The sequence below is a fragment of the Convolutriloba macropyga genome, chromosome 8 (genome assembly GCF_964194025.1).
Source record: "Convolutriloba macropyga chromosome 8, txConMacr16.3, whole genome shotgun sequence".
Lineage (NCBI taxonomy): Eukaryota > Metazoa > Xenacoelomorpha > Acoela > Convolutidae > Convolutriloba > Convolutriloba macropyga.
Window position 1 is genome coordinate 15,227,468 of NC_134475.1, and position 17,609 is coordinate 15,245,076.

A 17,609-nucleotide genomic window follows, 5' to 3' on the forward strand; every position below is an offset into this window, starting at 1 on the left:
TCTAAATAGCAAAGCATGAACTGTCGCTCATATTATTTCGTAAATTTTTAATTTTTGTTTGATTTGGTAGACAATAATCCGAGGAATCTGAATGAGAGGGATCGAAACATTATGTGCAAACTCACATTACCTAGCCTCCTCGTTTAAGTTTTATTTTGAATTTACTTGTTCGAAAAAAAAAGATTTTGCAGCCTTCTTACAAAAATGTGCTCTCCCCCTTTGAAAAGATGATGAAATCATTAAAATTTTGAAGTTATTTTTTTGAATTCCAATTGATGAAAGAATTCAAAATCGTGTCAGTATCTTGCCAGAAATCATAAATGCTAGTATATGCATACGAGTACAAAGACAATTGTAAGACTTTTACATGCTTTTAGGTTCTTCTTGCAAGATTACTAGCAAAAACAATTGAAAAACGTGCAAGATGAATAAAAAAGCTTGCAAAAATCTTTTTAGAAATTTTTAATCAGCTTGTAAGTTTGTCGCAGGTTTTGTGTTCACCCATCACTCGGGATCTCAATGCCAATTTCAATTTTGAGCTCTTCTATTTATCTCGTTTTCGCAGCTGAACTTCATAATACGGCGTGGACATTACAAAACCCACTTTTGGAATCAGCGGTGGAATTTTCCCATCACAAGGGGGGCAAATTTTGAACCTCCTCAGTAAATTTGCGAACACCAAATAAAGTTCCATTTTAGCAATATTTTCACCTGGACATGATCGCAGTCCAACCGAAAACGGCGTCAAGTACTGACTTTTCTGAAATGTTCCGGTTTGGTCTAGAAAATTTTTTGGGTTAAATTCCGTAGGGTACTTCCAGAAGTTGGGGTTTTTGTTCATGAGTGCAAATTGTGGGTACATTCGGGTACCTTTCGGAATCCGGTACCCTCGCAGGTTCTCAACATCAACATTTGCGGTGTGGTCAATTGCGCTAAAAGACACTGGGGTAAAGCGTTGTACTTCATGAATGGTCGCCATTGTGTAGTTGCATGAAGTAACTGCGTTTAAACCAATAATCTGTTCACGCTCCGGAAATTCGTTCAATAGTTCGTGATAAACTTTTTCTTGAACTTCCGGTTTATGAAGAAGGTTTAAAACTGCCCACGAAAGAGTCGTAGTGGTTGTTTCCTGCCCTGCCATGAACAAGTCAATCAAAACGTATGGAATATCCTCTTTGGGAAAAGGAACAGTTTCCAATTTTTCATCGAAAGCTTCCCAAATATAATCCGAAACACACTCGGCGTCGCTCGGAGATTGTTTGCTTGGCTTTCTATTCATAAAACTTTGGAGCATGAATTGATGAAACTCTCGTCTTAGTTTCATTATCTCCTTGGTTACGGGCATATACTTGGCCAAAATGGGCGGAAGGACGAATATAAGCTGAGTCGGATTCGACAAATGGAATAATCTCATAATTTTGAGATGAACTTCCATGAAGGATTCGTCGTCGAAACTATACGATGAGTTGAACAACAGTTTTGAAATGATGTTATTTGTCGCATACGCAAATGATCCCTAAAAATTGCATTGATTTTATTATGATATTAATAGTGAACATTGAGCATTTGGGAGAAAAACACAACACTTTATTAATATTTTGATACCAGAAACAAGCACTTTATTTGTTGTTTCACAAACGTTATTTCAAAGAAATTTGATCTGACGTACAACTCTCAATTTCTTTTCCCACTTTAGTTTTTGAAGTAATGTTTTGATTATAAAATATCAAGAAGAAGCAATAACTGCAAAAATTAAATAACTTCAGTTTTTGCTGGCGAGATACTATCACAGTCCAAGTTTTTTAATCTAATGTCTGGAAAAACCTTTGTGCTGAACGTTGGCAGATTTCCATACAAGAGGTTGCTAATATATTTGTTTCATTATTTTTCAAACAACAAAAGCCAAAAACTCTGCCAATTCAACTGCAAGTCCCGAGTTCAATAGTTTTACAATGTTCCAGGTAGATTTTTATTTTATGTGCTTTGCTCGTTAAAAAATCCCCTCCTGTGTATTTTCTGAACGCACCGTACACACTATGTGCGTTATAAACCAGGAAAAACGAAAACCTCGATCTGTGATATAAATCGAAACATATCATTTTAAAATTTGGGTTTGAAATCTTTTGCGTTTGGAATCTTTTTTAAAAATTGAGCGAAACTTCAGTTAAAAAAAGAAGATTGAATAAAATGTCTTCGTTTGCAAATTCAATGCAATGAGAAGTTTAGGACATACAAATAATGTAGTGGAGATACGCTACTTTTTCCCATGAAATCTCCATTTCAATCCTGCGCAAAGCAATGGATATAAATCCAAAATGAGCTATGTTGAAAGTAAGATATACTAAGGGCAAGGGGTGCAAAATTTATCTTAAACTTCTGGCTTGATGGTTGTACCTTTAGTATACGCTATCTTTTTAAACCTGATAGGTTTCATAAAAACACTAAAGGATTTGAATAAGTAAATTTGACTAACTACCTTGGTTATGAGGTTTATATAAGATTTATAGAAGTTTAACATAGATATAATTTTAAGCACAATTTGATTGCTAAACTATGTATTCAAAGACCTAAAACTTAATTTAAAAGGAAAGGGTCGAGAAAGTTAGTGAAAAATTTGCTAACTTAGATTTTTATCAGTGACTTATAGTTCTTTTTCAAGAAAGCTCTGAATTAGAAATTATCTCTAACTATTCGTCAATAGAGATAGTTGACAAAAGGTTAGCAATTTTGAATTAGATTTATTTATTAACTCCAAATTCGTGTTGGTTTGTGATATCTAACTTTAATTTATTACTTTCTCTTTTACTTTCGTAATCATTGTACTTTTTGATTTGGTATATAGTTTTTATGAAGGGATAATTCCATTCACATTGAATTGCTGCAGCAATATTGATCGGTTCTCTCTATATGGCAAAAAGTTCAACGGTAAAATGTCTGTTGAAAAATTTACATAATCTGAATGGCTTATCCAATTGCGTTATTCTATTTTTAGAATGAGGTATTTGAATACTTAGCTTAGTTCAAATAAGTAATCTAATATTCAATATAAAATATAACTTGTACTTCAATACATCCCGACCCCGTCCTTAATGGCAATAAAAATAAAGATACTGCGTCAAATTTTTACAAAAATGCATTAAAGTAAACATGTAAAATCAGATATAAGAGTTTGTACAGTTTTGAAGCTCTCCTCTGGGCTTAAAAGGTCGAAAAATTTTCGCCACTACGATAATCGCCATTTCGATAGTGCCTGACTCCTCTTAGCAGGCTTTCGTTGCGCTGCTAAAGCTGATAATTCGTGTATTTTGCTCGATTGTATCTATCTAACTCTGTTCTAAGTTGCGTATGTAGCTATTTTCCAAATTATCTGGATTGGCGGTTAATAGATGAAACAGCACTGAAAGTATTTGCTTATTATAACCCAATCATACAACCCCCAAGTTTTGTATGATTGGGTTAATCTATACTGAACCGTTACTAAACCTGGATATAGAAGTCTTGATTCGTAATTTTCTCAAAGTATTTGAGCAAACTGTCCGTTTCCTCTTCAATTCCAGATGAGAAAACGGATTTCCCGACGCCCAACGCCCTCATAATTTGCAGTGTCATCTTCCTCTTGACCTTTGCCATCTCTCCAGATGCAAATGCTATTCCTTTGTCGTTTCCCAATTCCTCGAACAGACTGAATGCGGTCCTGGATGAGAATCGAGGGTCGTGCAGGACTTCCTTGATGAGGTCAAAGTCCTGGATCCAGACATCCCAGACACCCCGGCCACACACGCATATTGATACCATAGGACCATACTGCTTGTGCAAGTTCTCCATTCGTTTTCTAAAAGTACAAGATCACTCACTGGCCAGCATCTTGCATGTTAGTTCCCCAGTCCCCTGCTCTTACATCTTCAATTACTGTCACCTATACACCGCACGCAAAAAATTGCAATTGCATCCAATTGTACCCAGGTTTAGACCTCGACTTATGAAAAGACTTTATAATTCTAGTAATTCTAGTGGGGGGGGGGGGTCTTTATTGACTATAAATACACAGTCCAGAACTTAGGTAAAGTCAACGTAAAGTCTTTTCATGGGTTCAGCTAAGTATTTTCATAGCCAATTAAAGTCGAGCACGGTCTTTTAATAGGTCGAGCATGGTCTTTTCACGAGTCGAGGATCGCATTTTGTGGGATTAATAACAGTTAACCTTTCTATAATTTTTTTGTAGTTGTGTAACATTTACCAGCAACGCCAAACTAGCGTTACAACAGGCAGTCCAACTTCGAAAAACAGGTGGATTTCCGCCAAACAATCCTAAGAAATAAAGAATTCTTAAGATAAAATATTTTTCGCAATTAAGCAATATAGCGAATTTGTTTGACTGAATTCAGCTTGTTAACACAGTTCTAACAATCGACATTTCATCATCCATGAGTTTAGTTTGTTATGATATAGTTCATTTGGTTCTATAAGTCGTTTTTTTTTCAAATATATTTATAAAAGCACAGTTCGTTTTTCTGGAAAATATGAGAAACATTGAAAAATTTGAACGGTAAAACCCGTTGAGTACGTTAAAAGCAAAGACCAATTTGCAGTGCAAATATAAATTTTTTGGGTCTAGCATCAACACTTTAGGTCGAGGTAAAGTCGAGCATCATATTTGGGTCGAGCTAAAGTCCAGCATCAAAAATTTTGGTCGAGCCAAAGTCTAGCTAACGATTAGGTCCAGCTAAATTCTTTTCATGGGCTTTTTGAGTCCAGCATGGTCTTTTCATACCACCTTTTTGTCGACCATGGTCTTTTCATAGCTCGAGGCCTAAACCTGGGTATTACGTGATACGTACCTCCGGAAATTGTAAGACAAGTATGCAATTGCAAAACTGAACATTGTACAGAATCGGCCCGGACCTTGGTGACAGTGCAAATAAGAGCAGAATCGTAAAGAAAATTAGTCTGTTATTTAGGATGCTCATTTCTATGTTCATGTCAAACTTTACAATTTACAGTTTGCAGATTTTACAACTTATGAGTCATTTGTCTTGCCTTTAGGTGTGCATGAATTAGTTGCAGACTGCAGCTCTACTTGCCATAATTAATTACCTTCCTTTCAAGTGCTAACATACCTCATGGCGCAACGTACTCAATTCAAACTCAATTCTCTCATGGTTTACTCTAACTTTATTCTAACATGATTTATAACACTTAATTAATAATTATTTATAAATAACATGAACATATTTATACATTGTTTATAACCTGAAATATTCATTTCAAGTTGCATGCAGAGAGAATTGAAAACTAGTTTGGTAATAATTTAGAAATTTGACATCAACTTGAAAAATAATTTTTTTAGGTTGGTAGTTGGGAATTTCCATTTTTGTTGCCTGATTATTTTATAGATTTCTTAGCTTCGAAATGCTCGTCCCACTTAAAAATTAACCTTTAAAAATGGTTGTTGCTTCTTTCAGGTTTTAATTTGAAAACAAATAGTTTTTTGGTCTATCAAATTCTTCCACAGAAAACTCAAAGAAATTATCTATTAATTTGACAATTTGTAGCCATGAGAAGTATCTACTACGCCAAGCAATACTTGATAGTTATATTGCAAGATATTGCAGCAATCATGCAAAAAATGGCTATCTTGGAAGATTCTTACAAGACAAATGAATGCTTAATTGCAAGGTTGCTCAGAAGTTTGCAGATTACCCAGAATGAGGTCCAGACCCAAATATTTGTCTGATCAGTCTTTCCAGGCCCAAATTACCTCTGATCAGACTTTCCAGACTTAAAAGGTCTCTGATCAGACTTTTCAGACCGGAGGTGTTCTGATCAGACCATCTTCAGACCATGGTTAAGACTCAAATTGAAACCATTGCCCAGACCTTTATCAGACTATGATCAGACTCAAATGCGCTCGAAGAGGTTATGATCAGACCCAGGTGCGGTCGAAGCATTTACGGTCAGACCCATTTGCGCTTGAAACCGGTTCTGATCAGACTGAAGTGCGCTCAAAATTGTCTCATCAGAGAAAAATTTTACTTTTGAAAAAATCCCCCGATTTTTCTATAATATATTCATTTCATAAAAACTGATGTTTGCAGTATTTAATTCATCTAAGGAAAAGTCAATTATAAAAGTATTGCTAAAGAAAACGAAACCCAACTGTTGAGAACAATTTTTTTAGTGAACCGTTTAGTGTATATTTCTTACTCAATAAATGAGTTTAGACAGCTTTTCATAAGAAACATCGTGCTCTCCAGTTGATCAAATCTTCTTCTGAAGGGAACCGGCCTCTGCTATCAGCTGGATTCCTTTTTTGTGATCAGAGCTATCGGACTTTAGGTGAGTCTCTGATCAGAACGCTGCTTTATGGCTGCCTCTTAGCAGAGCCAACATCTCTCAGTAAAAAAAACAAAAAAATGAAAAAATATTGCGCTCGAAATGGTCCCTGATCAGACCCAATTGCGTTCGAAAACATTTGTGATCAGAACCAATTGCGCTCGAAGAGGTTATGATCAGACCCAAAAGCGCTCGAATTCGCCTATGATCAGACTTTTCAGACCAAATTGACGTCTGATCAGACCATCTCCAGACCATCCTCCAGACTGAAGTGCGCTGGAAATTCCTTCCAGACCCTGTAATTTCGGTCGAAGAGGTTATGATCAGACCCAAGTGCGCTCGAATCCGCCTATGATCAGACTTTTCAGACCAAATTGACCTCTGATCAGACCATCTCCAGTCCATCCTCCAGACTGAAGTGCGCTGGAAATTCCTTCCAGACCCTGTAATTTCGGTCTGGGAACACACGGGTGTGCGCTCGACTGGGTCTGATCATAATCCAATTTGGGTCTGGACCTCAATCTGGGTAGTTATGCTTTGATGCCCCAGCCTAGACATATGTGGATCATATAAATTCAATCAAATTTCCTCCCATACGTGATTCCAGTATCAAATTTTAGGTGATATTATGCCCAGCATTACATTTTGAGTCGGACTAAGATCCAGCGTGAAAAAAATAACATGCTCGAGCTAAAACCAATTGTCGACAAAAATCAATCAAGAGTCTGTTGAAATGATTGTGGGGCGGAGCATGCTATTCTCATGACTTTTTCCGTTCGAGCTTGCAGATTTCACTCGCGGAGGTCTAGACTGGGATGTCAAAGTTCACTGCTCTTAAATGCAAAATAATCGAGAAAAGAAATCTGGCAACAGAAATTTGCGACTTACAGAAACTTGAGAACAGAACAGTTCCGTAAAGCTCCACAAAAAACGATGCAGTTCCGTTAAGCTTTTCTTTAAAATTCAATTGTTTGTTTTATTGCAGAAATCTTTAGTTTTGCAGACTATCAGACTATTCTCCATTATGTCTATGCCAAACGTCTTTTCATCTCTAAATTACTTTTTCCCCTAATCGTACATCAGAGAACTTTCTTCGATTTGAATTGAATTGAGTTTTACGAATACTGCATTCATCAACAAATCATCATCATCATCATCAACAAGTATCCCAAGCAGATATATGTCTAGTCAAGTTGAAAACTCGTATCGTAAAAATTGGATACTCGTGAGAAAGCCTAACGTTTGTTCAAAAAGTAAAATACTGATTTTTGGTTTCTAAGTACATTGAAGTCATGCATCCGACAAAATTGTGCGCAAACAGGGATAAGATTGAATTCCAGTTTCCATAAGCCATCTATTTATTAAAATTTCCCTAGTTGTTCCGACCCCACTTGTGGGGGGAGGAACTATATATTCAAATGGGTTTTTTTTGTTCAGTCATTATTGGCCGTTCGATATATTCATCGTAGAGAAATGTGACAAGGTATCATTAAAAAGCTCGTCCAGCGTAGAATTTAAATTTAAAAAGAAATTTTTTGAAATTTCTTATTTTTCAAGGAGTTATCGAGGTTTAAAGTTTTTTGTAAACATGTGATATTTGTTAACATTTAGCATGATTTTGTTCAATTTAGCGTAATTTTAGTTCAAATTAAGGCTTTTCTATAAATATTTTTTTACAAAGGTACATTTCATGCAAAAAAAACAATCCTGTGTTACCAGCAGATCAATAAAAAGGCTAGTTCTGGGCTCATGAGGAATTTTACTATACAAAAAAACTCGAATTCAATTTGGGAGCTGTTCTTTTTTAGAAATTTTTCCTATTTGTTATTGGATTTTAGTGACTTAGAGACTTGTCATTTGCATATCGATGTTTGACTAATGACAAACTTTATTTACAGTCAAATGATACCCAATCAAAGAAAATTCGTTTTCAAGTCATCGCTCATGTCTTTTTGTCTTCGACTCTGATTTTTCGAAATTTTTAATGAAGTTTTGATATTCTTTTTGAGATTTTTCCTATTTTTGGGAGTCCCATTGCACAGACTTGCCAGCTAAAAATTAATGTAGCTTTCTTTTGTACAATAGGCAAACCTATACAGCGCATTGAGGGGGCAGCTAAGGGCTGTCAAGACTTTAATAAATATTTTTCCAATTTTTTTTTTCGATTAGCCGTTATTGAAATAAATTTCATGAATAGTAAATCTATCTCAGTAATGACAGGAACCCCTTCCTTTTGACTGCAACCAAATTAAAACTGGTAAGTGGTTTTATCTGCTAACTATCGGTAAGACGAGTTCGATAACACGAGTTTTTGTAATTTCAAAAAAAATATATTTGTGTATTTTTTGTAATTTTGTTTCCTTTTGAAATCTTATCTCGTTATCTTTATATTGGCAGTTTCAATTGGCTGGAAAAATTTCCAAAGGATCATAGATAAAGTTTTCAGAGAAAAATATATGGTTTAACTGGCTTTGACACTTTCTTCTCAAATATCTGCAGCATTTATTTTTTTTTGGTTTTTGCTTGTGTTTGTGGTTGTATTCAAAAACCATGGGGCTTATTGTGGTGTCCTATTGATAACATATTAATAACAAACATCCATGTCTTCCCATCAAGCCATGTAATTAAGTATTTCCTTCAAGTCCGTTGAAAGCTCTTGAATTTAATGGCTGTTAAGACTTTAAAAAATATTTTCTTAGGACTTTGGTGGGCATTATCAAATCTTAAATTAATTTTCGTGAGCTGTGAGTCAATCTTAGTCATGACAGGACCTCCATATTTCCTATTGCAACTAAAATGAATCTGGCTAGTGTATTTATCTTCTAACTATTGGTTTTATGACTTCGCTTTTTTAAATATTTTGGTTCACTTTGAAATCTTATCAGATTATCCTAATAATGATCGTTTTCAGTGGCTTTGAAACAACGTTGAAGGGGTCAGAGATAAAGTTTTTACAGAACAATTTGTTGTCTAAATGGCTTCTTCATTTTCTTGCACTTTTCTGCTGAATATTTGGTTTTTGCCTGCTTTTGTTGTTGTTTTCATAAGTATAAGACCTATTTTGATGTCCTACTGATGACATAGGATTGAAAAACATCATTATCTTCTTAGTAAGGCATAATTTTTCGTTTTTATTGACTTCAGTTGAGAGCTATTAAATTTAATGGCTGTTAAGACATTAAAAAAATCTTTTTTGGACACTAACCTTTATGAAATTTTTTTCATGAACTGTAAGTCAGTCTCAGTATCGACAGGACCCCATTCTTTTTCATTGTAATTAAAGCAATCTGGTAAGTGGTTTATTGGCAAACTTATGGTTTTACGACTTCGATGCCTTGAGATTTCAAAATTTCAAAAAGAATTTCGGATTCTTTTGTAGTTTTGGTTCCTTTTGATATCTTATCTCGTTATCCCAAAATTGATGGTTCCCATTGGCTTAAAGAAGAAGTCCAATGGACCTTAAATTAAGTTTTCAGAGAAACTCTTTTGGTTCAAATTGCTTCGAAACTCTCTTCTCGCACTTTTCTACTGAATTTTTGTCTTTTGCATTTATTTGTTGTTGTTTTCATAATCTTAAGACTTATTGTGATGTTCAATTGACGACGTATGATTGCCAAACATCCTTTCTTTTTCATTGAGACATAACTTAGCTTATTTTTATCTTCCGTTGAAAGCTATTGAATTTTACGTCGTTGATATAACGGGTTTTTTTAAAAATTTCATCGTTTTTTTCATATTTGTTCATACTTGTTGATTCTTTGAAGTTATATTGTTATAAAAAGAAGAACCCCCTTCCTGCTAAAATTTTATATGGGATTAGAAAATTTATAACTAATATTTTTTCATTGGTTTTTGACCATTTTTGGTTTCTCAAATTTTTTTGAATTTGCTATTTTTGACATTTAATTCTTCATGTAGTCGTAAAATGCTGACTGGTCTGATAGGCTTCTATCTAAGGATTGACTGAATGATGTTGCTCAAGGTACTCAATTTTTAGCGAATAGTATTAAAGTTTACGATATTGTTGGCTCTCAAACTTTTTTATACTTTTCAGTTTTTGTTCTTTTCCTCAGCTTGTAATTTAATCTCATCACTGAGAGGTTCCATTAATTTCTTGTAATTCGATAATTATTTTTTCATTGAGGTCACGTCGTAACGCATGCTATGTTTGTTGGACAGTGAGCGTTTTCATAAAATATTGTGACTGGTCAATATTTGTGTTTCTTTTTCTCTTCTTTTGTCACATTCGCTGAAAAGATTTTGTTTTTGCTTATTTTGGTGCTTGTTTTTTTTCTCGTAGTCTTTTTAATGGCAGATTTTGTGAGCCTTTTAATGAGGCATGGTTTTTTGCAATTCAATTTGTAGTTCGGTTTTGTATCGATTTTTTGAAACTCAAACATCTTTTTTTAATTATCTCATAATTAGGTTGACAATTAAGTAAAAAATGTAGATGATGTCGGGTCGAAACATCATGTGCCAACGCACTTTAACGAGCATCCTTGTTGAGTTTCAAGTAGCAAATTGATTAAATTAATTGTGGGCTTATCTTTCACCAGTTGTCAAAAATATTTGCTAAATGTTTTCAAAACTTTAAATTTAAAAAATAGAACAGCTTGTTCCATTGTTGATTGAACGGAATTGAAATTCTGTTTGGTTAGCATTGTCCGAAAACTTCATTTTTTAAACAAATTTAGCTCAGTTTGGTAAAACCATAAACAATGAGACCTTAGGTATTACTGACTTCACATTGCTTTCATAAAATAGTAACAGTTGGTTTTTTGAAGGAAATAAAACGTCGCACTATTTGATCATTTTCGGATATTTTTTATTATTGTAGGATTTAATTTTCAACTTACGATCCATAACAAATCCAAGATACGAAACTTTTTAAAATTTTTCTCCAATTAAATTAAAATTCCCCAAAGTTCATTAAACTATGTTTTTTTTTGCTCAGTTTTAGTTTGTCCTCCTCCAACGATGTGCTTGTTGTTGATAACTTGTTTCAAAAAAATACAATTTTCAATTTGTGGTCTGAAAAATTGAAGTATCATCTGCAAATAAGTGGTCATTAAGTTTTCTTAAGCGGGCAATAAGTTTTCTTTTTGGCCAAATGTACGTATTTATGGAACGTATTTGGAACGTATTTATATAATCAAGAAAAAAGGACTCAGTTTGATCTCTATACACTAAATTCAGTATCTTGGAGAATGGGTGGCGGCATTCAACAAATTGCCTTGGATTTTTTCAACAATGAAATAGGTACCTCGGAGGTCCGTATTTGTTGACCTCCTTTGTCAAAATTTGTAACATTATCTAATGCCCTTTTTTAGGCTAATGAAACTAGCCAGTATTGTCATATTTCTATCTGCAGAATGTCCTGATATTTGAGTGAACGAAATCAATGCAATTGTACACGTCTTAACATACTGGAACCCCAAATGATTTATCTTGATTTTTTCAATGAAATCAATCATTCTCTTAAAACTTTTTAGTGAAATTTTTCAAAAACGAATTTTAAAAGACTATTGGATCGATGACTTAGGATCGATTTCTTTGATTTTGAGCTTTTGAGACACCTTTGATTAGTTGTTTCAGCCAATTGCATCAGCCAATTTCAACGCTGATCAAAGCTCTGACGCCTGATTAAACAAATCTGAGAGTCGAATAAATTTTTGCAACATTACTGAGATAGAAATTTCAAATAGAGAATGACTGATGACATCATGACGAGATGAAAAATCATTTTGCAAGTTTTTATAGTTTCAGTAAAATTTTGCTCAGAAGATGAAGACGTGGCAATCCTAGAGAACATTTTGGTCCAATATTTTCTCACAGAAATGCTCTGCCATTTTTTTTCTATAACTACAAAACAACTGTTAAAATAGTCCGAGTTGATATCAAAATCAATTGATTTTTTAACCAAAAATCATTAAAGTTTCAAATCGATTTTTTAACTTATTGTTTTTGTTCTCCTGCCTATGATAGTAATCAAAGCAGACATTTCTTAGAACATTTGTGGAAAGACTCCGTTGTTTCTGATGTCTTGTGAATTTCTTCGAGATGCTCATTAATCCGTTAATAAAGTAGCAAATTTTGCTAACGACAAAACACTGCTACTCGTAAACCATTCCATTTTATAGTCCACCTCTTTCACTTTTAGTTTTAGAAGCTTATCAAATTGACAAATTGATCATTACTGGGTCTGAGAAAATCAATTTTAAATGTCTAGAAAACAAGGCGGCTCGTTAATGTGCGTTCGCACATGATGTTCCGACCCGAGCTCATCTACATTTATGAATAATTGTCAACCAAACGAAGAGATAACAAAAATAGATGTTTGAATTTTAAAAAAATGCTACAAAACCTAACTACAAATTGAATTACATAATGCCATTTCTCATTGCAGCGCTCACGAGATCTACCGAAAAAAAGACTATGAGAGAATACAAACAACAAAATATGCAAAAACAAAATTTTCACGGCAGAAACCAAATATATAATTTTAAAAGCACCTAGTAACAACGTCAAATTGCAATCAGATAAAACCTTAACTCCACAAATTTAGTTTTTGCTAAATATACAGTAGTTGTATGTTTTTCATAATGAGATTAGGTAAAAACTTTACATAGAAAAAAAATGAGTTTAAAGTCAAAGATCAATCAACATTACTTAAAACCAATTAATTTCAAAAGTCTAAAAAAATTTTTTAGCTTTTTAACAAAATAAATCCTGATAAATTTACTAAAAAGTCAATATGAAACTAATGGGACCTGTCTTTGCTGAGACTAAACCATAGGAATAAACTAAATACGCAGAAAATCTCAAAAAAACGAACAATTTACGAACAATAACATAAATTATTGAAATTAAAATCATTAGCTATTATCTGAATTTTATTTAATTTTATTTCAGTATACATTTATACTCATTCAGCTAAAATTATACTGAAAGAGAAAAGAAGCTCGTTCATTTGGGCCACATTTGAAAATCATTGGGATCTGTTATTACCTGAATAAGCTAAAAGAAAAGAGAAAAAGAAACACAAATACATCCCTCAAAATATTTTTTATTAAAACGCATAATGTCCACCAAACAAAACATCAGTTACGACATAATATTAGAAGACAAGTTGTTTTTTGGAAATTCAAGGAATTCGAGTGGACTTCTCAATGACGAGAATAAGTTGACGAAAAAAACAAAAAAACTGAAAAAATTGAAAAATCTTTGAAATGTATAATATCATAATTTTTAAGACTATTGGCTTTAAACTGACTGCTTCGGGTAACATCACTCATTACAAGTTTATGGGCAACATTACAGGCAACATTACAAGTTTATGAGACCGATCAGAATTTCACGGCTACCTAAAAACAAAAAAGCAAAAACAGAAAACTCACAAAAATTAAGAGAGAAAAGTTTCAAATTCATTAGAGAATAAACTTTTCAGTATAAACTCTTCTATTTTCAATTAATTTTTTAACAACAAGGTGATTGTTTCTATTGTTACAAAATGACTTGAAAAACAACAAATATAAACAAGGATATTAAAACCACGAAGTTTTTGAGAAAAGCCCTAATATCAAAGACATTAAATTCAATTATTTTCAACGGTTTTAATTAAACACACTAAATTCTGCCTCGATGAGACGACTAGGATGTTTGTCATTCAAAATTTATCAATAAGACATTACAACAAGTCATTGACTATGAAAACAACAACAAAAACAGGCAAAATCCAAAAGTTCGGTAGAAAATTGAGAGAAGAAAGTGTCGAAGCTATTTAAACCATAAGCTTTTTTCTCTGAAAACTTTTTCAACGATCCATTGAACGTCTTCACTAAGCCAATGGGAGCTATCAATATTAGGATAATGTAATACGATTTCAAAAGGAACCAAAATTACTAAAAAAAATCCAAAAATTTTAAAAATTATGAAAACTCTTGCACCAAAGTCAAAAAAACCAATAGTTAGAAGACAAAACCGCTAACTAGATAAATTGTTGTTGATGTAAAAAAAGCAGTTCTGTCATTGCCGAGACTGACTTACAATCCACGAAAATCAGCTTAAGATTGATTTATGTTCAAAAAAATTTCAAAAAAAGAACATTTTCAAAGTTTTAACAGCCATTAAACTCATAAGCCTTCATAGGAATTCAATGAATACGCTCAGCTATGCCACGATGTTAATACAAGGATGTTTATGTTTCCTAGGTAATCAATAAGACATCACAATATGTCTTATGACTATGAAAAAAAAAACAACAAATACAGGCAAAAACCAAAATTTCTTTAGAAAAATGGGAGAAGAAAGTGCTGAAGCCATTTAAACCATATTTTTCTCGCAGAAAAATTTATCTACGATCCTTTGGACGTCTTCACTAAAGGAAGATGTAGCCATTAATATTAGGATGACGTGATAAGATTTCAAAATGAACCAATAAAACGAAATGTCCAAAAAAATTTGAAATCTTGTGGCATTGAAGACGTATAACAAATAGTTATTTGATAAAACCGCCAATGAGATTAACTTATGTTGCAGTAATATGAAGAAGTTCAATACTGTTTTTACTGAGACGGACTTACAGTTCACAAAAATAAGTTTATGATTTACTAATTTTTAAAAAAAAAATTCGAAAATTAATTTTCAAAGTCTTAACAGCCATTAGCTGTCCACTCACCGCACTAGATAGGTTCACTTAATGCTCATTAGCAAATCCATTGCACCTTTAGTCAACAAGTTTAAGTCAGAGGATTATAAAACTTTAGTAAAACCTCAAAAAAAAAATCAAAATTTCATTTGAAATTACGAAATTTGAGATACGAATCCAAAAAAAACATGAGCTATCCCTTTGAAACAAATTTTTTGTTCATTGGGCTTCATTTGATCGTAAAAGAGGTTTGTCATTAACGGCACTTCGATATTAAAGGTGTCTAGTAGTCTCTAGGTGACTTGAAAAAACAAAAAAATTGCAAAATTTTCTAAGAAAAGAGCTCCCAAACCTAATTCGAATTTTTTTTATACATTAAACTTCCCTCTAAGACTAGAACTAGTCTTTATTATCTCCTTTCGTCTTTTAAAAACCTAAAATTGATTTACTTTTTGGCGTGAAATCTAGTTTTGTATTGAATTTTTCGTAGAAAAAACGTTAATTCGAACGAAAATTACGGTAAAAGTGAACAAAAGTGAACCAAATATCAAGTGTTCACATGAAACTTTAAACCTCGATAACTCCTCGAAAAAAACGAAATTCTAAAAACTCTTTTTAATTTCGAATTCTACGCTGGACGAGCTTTCGAGCTTTTTAATGATACCATGCACATTTCTCTACGATGAATATATCGGTCGGCCAAAATTCACGGAACAAGAAAAACCCATTTGAGTATATAGTTCCTCCCCCCACAAGTGGGGTCGGAACAAATAGGCCTTCCCTTGAGCTTAGAAATGATTGTTAAAAAATGTTTGCTGTATATTTTAAATTTTGACGATATAATGGTTGGCGGGCGGTATATAAATCAATTTATTTCAGACTGTATTATTAGAATTGTTATTGCCATTCCTTTGTATTACACTGTCTGAGATAGGGCTTTACTGGGTAGGCTTTCAATACAGTGTTTGAGGTAGCCTTTCCATTGCTTGTAGTTGCCTCAAAAATTTCACCTACTAATTTGGGTAGATTTATTCGTTCCTCAAACATACCAATTAAGACCTGGTGATCAACTCTAATAATCTAGTTTAAAAAATCACAAAATTCTAATATATATAAAAAAGCACTTGCATGAAATACTCGTCAGCCCTGATATTGTAAATATTGCCAATCACTGGAAGAGTAAGGGGTCCTGGTGGAAGTCTCGCGGGTCTGGACCAGTGCCAAAAGACTGTTACGAGTAACAGCAACAAAGCAACAAAATACTCAAACATAACTAAGCTAATGAGCCAATGGCCAATACATATGGCTGTAAACTTGATAACATAAAAGCAGTCAGTTTGCTATTCCTCATCTAGTAATAAATGTAGTTTGATATGAGAAAATATTCTGAACAAACATAAATTTGTTACTCTTATCAGCTGTATCGGTAATCCCAATCAAACGAAATTTCAAATATCTTGATAAGGTCTTTATAAGACTCTTGGCACGAATACTTCTAAATGTGTACAAACTTGCAAGACCTTTGCATGTGATTCAAGATGATATTAGACATATTTTAAGAAAATGTTAATGAGATATGAGAGAATTATCATCAAAATGATGTTTATTAGGACCCTGCTGATGCATACCAAATTTTGAGAACAAAACCACGACTTTGCATTCCATGGCAACATGCGTCACGGGGAGCGTAACTTATATTTGAATCAGAAATCATATATAATATTGCAATAGTTTTGAAAAATTTCCAACCAATGCATCAAACATGAACATGGCAAAAATTAGTTTTTGTGACTCTAAAACCGGCACAAAAATTGTTTTATTTTACAAAATTTTCAACTTTCACGATTCCATTTTTTGAAAGTTTTGACAATTGTACTGTTGGGATGATGAGTAAAGAAAAGGACATTATTTCACACTCGGCACACAAGTTTAATACTTAAAAGGTCTAAAACAATTTGTAAAATAAATTTAAGATTTGTATGATCAACGCTCAGTTAAAAGTTTTTTTTGTATGATTTAAACGCAAGGGTAAGTAAGATCGACGCTAAAACTTAAAAATTGAATTCATTAAGATCAACGCTAAAATATATGATGTCAATGCGAAAATTTAAGCACTGATTATATATAAAATCTTCGCTTAAAAACGTGAAGTTTAAAAATTATTCAAGACCTACGCTTAGAAGTGTCAAAAATGTCAGATATAAGCTCAGAAACGGCGATATTGTCTTTTCAAGGTGTAAAGCGTAACTTTTACAAATTCAACGCACTCTTCGCCGCTAATCTTGCATATTTTTGCGTTTTTTTAGCGTTGACACTTCGTACCGGGTGCATTTACACCTGTTGTGATATATGAGCATTTAGAATGAAAGAAGGTTTTCAACTTCAACAATAATACTTTTTAACTAAAACAATACTATTTTACAACAATATCAAAACGCAAGCTGTTCTGATTTTACTGGAAACGCTATTTTTGTCATAGCTATCAAAATAATTAAGATTTTGAGCAATTTTTCATGAAGTGACTAATCTCTAACTTGAATTCTTTCATAGTTAAACGGGACCCTGGTAGAATCTTACATCTGTATAGAAAATTTTCAATGCCAAAATTGCAGCCCAGCATTAACTCCTC

General features: G+C 33.2%; 1 protein-coding gene across 1 annotated transcript; it reads right to left on the reverse strand.

The window, feature by feature from the left end:
• Window positions 1–228: 228 nt before the first annotated feature.
• On the reverse strand, window positions 229–16,371 carry LOC142343961 (cytochrome P450 2G1-like). Its single transcript, XM_075395370.1, has 3 exons — window positions 16,109–16,371; window positions 3,484–3,832; window positions 229–1,516 (listed from the first exon to the last, which is right to left on the reverse strand). Exons 1-3 carry the CDS (start codon window positions 16,249–16,251, stop codon window positions 545–547), a joined length of 1,464 nt encoding a protein of 487 aa, XP_075251485.1. The 5' UTR covers window positions 16,252–16,371; the 3' UTR covers window positions 229–544.
• Between the last annotated feature and the right edge of the window lie 1,238 nt (window positions 16,372–17,609).

Excerpts from the sequence above, each read along its gene's own strand:
- LOC142343961 (XM_075395370.1), bottom strand. The coding sequence starts at position 16,251 with ATGTTTGAGTATTTTGTTGCTTTGTTGCTGTTACTCGTAACAGTCTTT. Across the intron at positions 3,833-16,108 it reads AGGGCTGACGAGTATTTCAT|AAAACGAATGGAGAACTTGC; the intron begins GCAAGTGCTTTT and ends TTGTACTTTTAG. Across the intron at positions 1,517-3,483 it reads ATCAAGACTTCTATATCCAG|GGATCATTTGCGTATGCGAC; the intron begins GTTTAGTAACGG and ends TGCAATTTTTAG.